General features: G+C 28.3%; 1 protein-coding gene across 1 annotated transcript; it reads right to left on the minus strand.

Moving 5' to 3' along the window:
* Window positions 1–5: 5 nt before the first annotated feature.
* Window positions 6–1,681, minus strand: CGCS363_v009057 (uncharacterized protein; the record flags this gene model as incomplete). The annotated part of the gene is made up of 10 exons (XM_036640906.1): window positions 6–9; window positions 49–346; window positions 424–444; window positions 495–538; window positions 593–671; window positions 734–757; window positions 814–907; window positions 1,202–1,237; window positions 1,294–1,336; window positions 1,401–1,681. The coding sequence occupies 10 exons, from the start codon at window positions 1,679–1,681 to the stop codon at window positions 6–8; spliced, it is 924 nt and encodes a 307-aa protein (XP_036493789.1).
* Between the last annotated feature and the right edge of the window lie 7,083 nt (window positions 1,682–8,764).

Here is an 8,764-nt window from a genome sequence, read left to right on the forward strand (position 1 = left end):
ACAGGTCAGCTGTCCGTTAGCAAGTGATATGGAAAATGGTGTACTTACAGGGCCAGTTCATCATCCCAGCTACGGACGAAAGACGCCAAACGCCCCGGAACACCTGGCTCCTGGACGACTTTGACAAGAGGCTCAATGTACGTGTGAACCATCCACACAACTGCACCAGACCGTGGGAGCCGCCGCAAAGTTTGACGCTCCTGGCGGAACCACAGCTGAGAAATGTCCTTGATTGGACTCGGCGGTTTCCACTTGCCGTAGCTGGACGTGCTGATTCCGGGACCGCGGAGTTCTGGATCCCAGTCGTCCTCCGGTCCCATAGTTAGAGCAGGCCAGTGATATTCGTCTGTTGAGAGTTAGAGACGGCAAGTAAGCACACTGTCGAAGCCGCAGAAGTAGATGCAGAGTTGGGAGCAGACTCACCATGTATCGAGATAGAAGTGGCTGGTGCAAGTCAGTACCTGTGTAACACAAATCAGAAGGGGTGATCTTACTGTTCCGTTGGATTGGACTCTCAAACTTGAGCTTGGAGAGGAAGCTAAAACGAATCTGTGAGATTTTGCGATGCGTAAGCTGCCGTGAAAGGACTTACTGATCAAGTGGCCGCTGGAGCTGCTCCTTGTAATGCGGAACATGGCCCGAGAAGTGAAGATCTGCTCGCGTTTTGCCAACTTGCATGATGTCAGCAAAGTCTGACTGACTGATTGAGGGTCATGACTTCAAAGAATCTTACTCTTGTCCTTGATTCTCTGCCCCCCTTTTCGAAAGATTTATTAGCCACAGCCTTGATATGGCATCAAGGTGGTAACAAACCTCCGATCCCAAGCATCATAGCAGCAAGCTGATAATAGCCATCGGTACCCTTGACCAAGATGTTGATGTCAGCTGGTTGGATGAGGCCAGCAACCTGTTGTTGTTATTCAACTCGCAAGCGCTATGGCATAGGAAAAGGGGCAATGTACTGTCAAAGGGTCATGTTTGCTCAAGTCGTAAGCGGCCCCCATAGCTGGCATCTCAATTTCGGTAATCAAACCCAGTCCATACCAGCCTTGCGTATTATCTTTAGCGCGCGTAATTCTGTACACTGAGGGATACCGTCGAGAAAGAAACTCAGCCAGATCTTGACAAAGCTCCCATGCTGCATCGCGTGCGATAGGCATGTTTGAACGATTTTGTCTCCACGACCCGCCAGACGACGGACCTTTGTTTCGAAGTACCGTGGCCATTCATTGTCCAGCTAAGAAAGAGAGGTTAATGAGCATCGTGTTCAAGCAATCCACCGGAGGCACTTACAAGAACCCAAGAATCTTTGTCCAATTTTCGAACATCCACTGTACTGGAGTAGGTGATCAATGAGCCTTATATTATATCACATATAGGCATAACTTTATACAACGTACTGTCTCAAGTAGGAGTAACGGAACGCCCGGAGCTTCGGTGGCATGGTCGTTGCCATGTCAAATGCGTGGTCGGGGGAAGGTTCTGGATACACCAGAGGCTCTTTGAGACGGTCAGCACTGGACTTGAACTGATTGCCAAACAAATAGAAGGGCAAAGTGAAAGAGTCACTACTTTGATCTGTAGGCACAGCAGCCGGCGTCTGTCCGAAGCGTCGCCTCTGCCATCGTAGCAACGCCACGAGGACACATGCGAAGAATGACAGAGACCAGATAAAAACCATGTCGAAGGTAATCGTGGCTTCAGAGGTAGAACTCAGACTTGAAGCGTACTAAAGAGAATAATAATTATGGTCATCGCCACTCAATACTTATTTGTATCTTCCGAGCTCTCAGTCGCCCAGGGCAATTAATACATGCAAGTGAACTGGCGTGGACCGGCGGATGCTCACTGATATCCGCGCCTAACAGTGAAGGGGCAGAGTTCCAGCTGGGTGGGAATACTGCATCGATCAAATCCCTCTTGTTCGTTTGTCTGTGGGTGACCCGATTTGGTAGGTATGCCGTCTTTGTGACGGGGGATCCTAGCGGACATATCGCGGGGTTGCAAGCACGCACCCCGCAAGTCCCGCATTTCAGCAGACAAAGATAAGCGCGCCTTATTTATTGTTCAGATCTCTTGCGAGTTACAGGCGCGCAGGTCATTAGGAATAAAGGTATATTGTAGGAGTAACTATTCGGAAAGGTAGTCCACATTATAAGCTAATATCCACACGCGTAGTTTATATAATACTATATATTATATAATAGGTAGTAAAGTTATAGCTTAGATTAAAAGTATTATAATATACCCCCTTAGATATTATAAATAGCTAAAAAATTTATTCTTTACTACTATATATCTAAAACCTATCTAAATTTATTATATAAAATATATAAAAATAGCTTTTAAAGTAATAAAGTAAATAAATAAATAAAATTAGTATTTATAGTTATATTTATAGAATATAAGAGTACTTAATAAGGTTACTTAGTTATTAAAGTAAATTATAAATATATTTAGAATTAATAAAATTTCTTAATATAGTTAGTATAAGCTATTAAGTATAAATAATAGAGGTAAATAAAACCTCTTATACTTTCTTATTAGCAGTCTAGTTAACCTATATAAGTAGGTATTATAGTTTACTCTATACTTTTTTTTCATAATACTAAAACCTAATAGTAGTACTTTAACTTATACTTAATCTTAATAAAGTAAATAAATAAATCTTAGTATAACTAATTATTAACGCTTAGCTTAACTTATCCTTAGCTATATAGAAGAGGGCAGGTAGGCAGTTAGGTAAATAGGTAGGCAGTAGAGCAGCAAAACATATTAATAAGAGCGTTATTTATAACGTTATTATTTATAAGCGTGTTGTTTATAATATAGCTAGAGCCTAGTAATAGCTTAAACCTATACTTAAAAGTATAAACTTAATAGTATAACTCTTTATATAGCTAAAAGGGTTCTTATAGCTATAGTATAAGAACTTAACTATTTAAATAAAGCCTTAAGCTTATTCTTTATATCCTCTTATATATATAATAACTTTATATAATATCTTTCCCCCTTATTATAACTATATATAGGCTAAGTAAAGCTATACTAAATAACTTAGTTTATAAAACTAATATTAATAAAATTAAAAGCTCTAAATATAATAACTTTCTCTTTATTAAAAAGAAAACTCTCCTTAAATTTACTTAGAAGTACTTACTTAAGATAGCTAATAAGAGCGATATAATAGAGTTATATAGCTTTAAGATTAATATAGAGATAGTTAAAACTATTAATAATAATCTTAATACTTATAATTACTTTATAGGTTTCTTTAAGATAGCTAAAGTAGCCTAAGTAGTTAGTAAGTTAAGAAGGGTAAATATATTAAGAGTATAGCTAATAGTAGTAGGGCTATTAAGACTATATAGTAGGGTAGAAGATATTATCTAAATAGCGTAATAGTATAGAGGTTTTAAGGCTTCTATACTTAGTAGAGCTTATAGTATAGATATCTAAATAGTAGAGGAGATAATAGAAAATAGGTATAAATTAAATATAGCGTGAGAGATAGAGGAGACTAATAGAGATAGGGGTAGCTAGAGGAAGATAGTTAACTTAGCTTATTATAATAGTTAAAGTTAGAGGAGCATAGAGGTAAAGAAGATATCTAAGTCTGAAAGTTATATAACTTAAAGGTTATTAGTAGAAGGTGAGGGGACTAGTCTAGCTTTTGCAGTTAATACTAGTTAAATTTCATAATATAAGGCTAGCAGCCCCTCTTATACTTTCTTATAATTAAATTTTTCTTTTTTAGATTATTTATAATTTATAAAGATAAATTTTTAAAAATCTTAAATTACCTACTATAATACTTATATACTATTATAATAATTATTAGATTATTTAATATAATTAATAAAACTTTTACTAATTATTTTATAGATTAAAATTTATAATATTTATTAATAAAAAAAAAGCTACTACTTATATATATAAAGTATATAAATATAAAAAAGCTACTATTAATATTACTATTATTATTAGCTCCCCTCTTATTTCTAATAATAATAATAATAATAAAAAGCTTATTATACTTTTTAATCCCCTTATACCTCCTCCCCTCTATCCCCTCTATTCTATTATTAAAGAGGTTAAAGATAAAGATAAATATAATACTTTATATATATACTATTTAAAGTAGTTTTAAGTATTAGAAGTATTATACTAATTATTTAGAATAGTTCTTTAAAGATTCCTCTATTATAAAGTTTTTTATAAAGAGTATTTTAAGTTTACTTTTATAAATAAAACTTAAGGTTACTACTATAACTTTATACTTATAGTTATTAATACTTTTAATATAAAGTACTATAAGAAGAATTAGTATATCTTATATATTTCTACTTTTTATAGCTACTTTTATATCCCTTTAATACTTATTATAATATTTTTTATTTACTACTTCTAAGAGGTTATAAAATTTAACTCTATAAATTAAGCTATAAATATAATACTCTTTTAGAAGTATTTCTTAATTTTAAAAGTGTTTTTTATATTTTAGAAGTATTTTTTAATTTTTTTCTAATTTTAAATATAAGATCTTAATTACTAAAGAGTTAATATTTAATATACTTTTATTTTTATTTAAAGTAGTATTACTAAAACCCCTACTTTTATTATACTTACTTTTATACTTTTAGCTACTCTTATTTTTATACTTACTCCTCTTTTAGCTTTTATTATATTTATTATACTTATTACCTTTTTTATTATATTTATTACTTTTAATATTATTTCTACTATTTTCTCTCTACTTAATAGTAAATAGGGAGTTTTTTTTTAGCTTTATTATAGCTAATAAACTCTTTATAGCTATTTTAGCTTAATATTAGTAGAGCTAGTTAGATATATTTATTATTACTTCTTATACTTATTAAAGCTAAGCTTTATTATTAAGTTTAAGGGGTTTCTATATATATTTAGGACTTTAGCTTAAAATAATATTTATTTTTAAGTATTTTAGATTTATTTTTAAGCTTTTATAAGCTAAATTAGGTTTTTTAGCTATAAAGCTAAATATAGACTTTTTAGTTACTATATTACTTTATTTCTTATTATTCTTATTTTATATTTTTTATAATAAGTATATATATATTTATTAAGTTTAGTAGTATATAAAAGTATTTAAACTTACTTCTAAAAAAGTTCTTTAGAAATCTATTAATAAGTATTAAGTTTATAAATATATAAGCTATATTAAAATTACTTTTTTAAAACTTTTATTATAACTATATATTTTAGATATTTATATAGTAGAGATATATTATAATATATTCTTTATTACTAACTATAAGTTAGATTATCTATTAATTATTATAGTTAATTTTCTAAATATCTTTTCTTATATTTAATACTATATTATAGAAGAGTTTTTTAAATATTATTACTTTTTTTATAGTATTCTTAAAGCTTAAAAGCTTTATTTCTATTATAAATATTATAATAATATGGCCTCTAGCTGTTCACTATGATTTTTACCTGCTTAGAGCGATAGACCTCCTAACTCTATGCCTCCTGATAATACACACAGCCTTCAGTCATATAATTATAACTTAACAACCTCCTAAGTCTCTAACTATCTCTCTTAACCTTAGCTGCACTTATATATACATATAACTTCACTATCTTTAACTTCACTTTAGTAACAATATAGTTTATGATTACTTAATTACTTAATTACTAACTACTAAACTATCAACCTATCCTCTCTCTCGCGCATCACCTACGCTGCCGTTAAACACTATCCCTATCACTGCTTCGCCGTCCACTATAGTGGCTTCTTTTAGAAGCAAGTTATCACTATCTCTTCTTATTTAATTAGGCTGGCTGACGCCTTTACAGCAGCTATGCTGTTATTAGCAACGCTCTCTCTATCAGTTAGCATAAGGCGTACTTACTGATATTTAAGCCCTATTAGGTCTAGGCTTAAGCTGCCTCTGCCTTAATATTATAGAGGGCTTATGCAAAGAAGGGCTACTCCTCAGGATAACCAGAAATATATATAGCCTCTACGTAGAAACATCTAAGGCTATTATTTATTACTTTAATTATAGTATAAAGAGGGTCCCCTCTAAAGGTATTTATAAGAGCTCTAGCTATAGCTACTTTAATAATATACTACTAATCAGTAAAAGAGTGCTTACTATATTTAAGGGCTTTATTTATTATATAGATATTATTCTATATAGTAATACCCTTAGCTATTCCCTTATAGAAAGGTATACTTTACAGAGGATTAGCATTCTTATATATCTCTTATAGTGCAAACATAGTAAAGGATTTATTATAAGTTATAATAATAGGTTATTAATATAGGTTTAAGGATAAGGAAGAGGAAGAGGAAGAAGGATAAGCACAAAGCCTTACGCTAGCAGAGTTTTTATGCTTCTAGCTATAAGAACCTCTTCTAACAACCTCTTTAGTTAAGGAGTTATCTCTTATATAGTAGCATTATAACCTCTTTAGTTAAGGAGTTATCTCTCTTATAGCAGCGTTACTATAAGAGCCTCAGTAACCCCTTCAGCCCTAATATGATCAGCCCTACTATATGCGGCGCTGCTGGCCCCACGCCGCGCAGCTGGCGCTATTACTGTTCTGCTGGTCTATTTAGCTAGGGCGTGCGTTCAACTTTATGCAGTAACATTCAGAGGGTTTACCTGCTAGCAGGAACGTATAGGGTTTCTATACTATTTTCCTTAATTAGTAGAGGGTATAGGTCAAGGTGCCTATATAGTGTTTCCAGAATTATGCCTGCATATAGGGTGAATTTTGCTGTAGTCTTTTTGCAGGGGGGCTGCGTCATAACTACAAACTCAACTTAATTATAATAATATTTTAATATATAGCTTTCTAATATATTATACTTCTAAAGAGGAATATAATATATCTTTAAGTTAATCTCTATATTTCTTTATTATTAATAAATAAAGTATTATTTATAATTTAAAGAGCTTATATACTTTTTATATCTTTAAAATAAAAAATAAAGAAATATATTATATAGAGGTATTAAATTATCTAATTAACTATTACTATATAAGTTAATAAAAAGTTTATAAGAAATTATAAGAGATATAGCTATAAAAGCTATATCTAAATATATTATTATTATTAAATAAAATATAAAACTAATTTTCTCTTAATACTTTTTTATATATATAAGAGAAACTTATTTTTTTATTTTTTTTAAATTCCTTAAAAAGTAATAAAGTTATAAGATATATTCTTTTTTAAAGATTAAAATATTTAGTAACTTTCTTAATATATAAGTTATATACTAAATAAACCTTTTAAACTATATAATCTTTAATTATTTAAATTTTAAGATAATACTTAATAATACTTTAATTTTTAAGTTTATATTTAGTTTTTAGCTTATTAATAATTTATTTTACTTTAGAAGAGTAATCTTAATAATATAGAATAAATATATTATCTATATAGAATAAAACTAAAACCTAATATTTAAGATCCTAAAAGAGATATATTTTTTCTAAGTTTAAAGTAAGTTTTAGCTTTTTTAAAGTTATTAAGAAATACTTATATTAGAGGAGTAATATATCTCTAAAACTATATAAAGCTTTATTAAGCTTTATATACTTTCCTTTATATTTAAAACTTTCTAAGAATTAATAGTAGATTAGAGGTTTATTTAGATCTCTCTTTATATTTAAAAAAGTATTATTTATATTAAATTATTATATTTTAAAATTAAACTAAATAACTAAAATTATTATAATATAAAAGATTTTTATAATAAAAGTTACTATATATATTTTTTTTAAGATACTCTTTTTCTAGAGGTTTTTTTATATATAAATCTTAGTTTTAAAACGCTTTAAATTACTATTTATATTAACTTTATATATAAATATTTATTTTAGAAATAGAAGTCTTAATTATATAGATTATTAGTTAATTTCTTATTATATCCCTTTTTCTTATAGTTTCTTAATCTTAAGTTTTATTACTTTTATAAAGTATTTTTATAGATATTTTAGAAGTATTAGAAGTTCTTTTTAGCTTTAGGGAGGTAATTAAAACTTAGATATATAGATATCTTATTTTAAGTTTTTATTTTTATACTTCTATTTCTAACTTCTAATATAACTTTATATATATAAATAAAATATTATATATTTAAAAGAACTTTCTTTTATTACTTTTTTTATATTAAGTATAAATATTATAAAAAAAGCTTCCTAAATATATTAGTTTTTAATAAATATAACTTTTTTTTAATATTTAATCTTAGAAAATAGCTATTCTAACTTATTTCTCTTATTATTTATATTAGAATAAATTCTTAAGATATTATTAATAAATAAAATAAAATCTCTAAATTACTCTAGAAGCTATTAATTTTATTAGCTTAATTAGCTTACTTTTCTATAATCTTTCTAATTATAAGCTCTTTTTAGAGCTTCTTTTAAGCTTTTTACTTTAAATATTTAATTTATAACTCTAAGTGTTTTATCTTTTAATTTAAAAAGGTTTTTAGGAGGTATTAATATTATTCTCTTATTATTTATATTTAATATTAATATTTTAAGTTAAATTTAAGGTTTACTATTTTTACTTTAATTTTTATTAAAAGTAGTATAAATATTATTATCCTCCTCTAAAATATCTATAATTTCTTTATTTTATTTATAAAAGTTATTATTAAATAAGTTTAGTATATTAATTTCTCTTTTTTAGTTTCTAATTATAACTTAAGGTTCTAAAGTATATTTAGAAGTAGAGAAACTTCTTAAAGCTT

The sequence above is a fragment of the Colletotrichum siamense genome, assembly GCF_013390195.1.
Source record: "Colletotrichum siamense strain Cg363 chromosome Unknown KSG_Cg363_contig06, whole genome shotgun sequence".
In the NCBI taxonomy this organism is placed as follows: Eukaryota; Fungi; Ascomycota; class Sordariomycetes; order Glomerellales; family Glomerellaceae; genus Colletotrichum; species Colletotrichum siamense.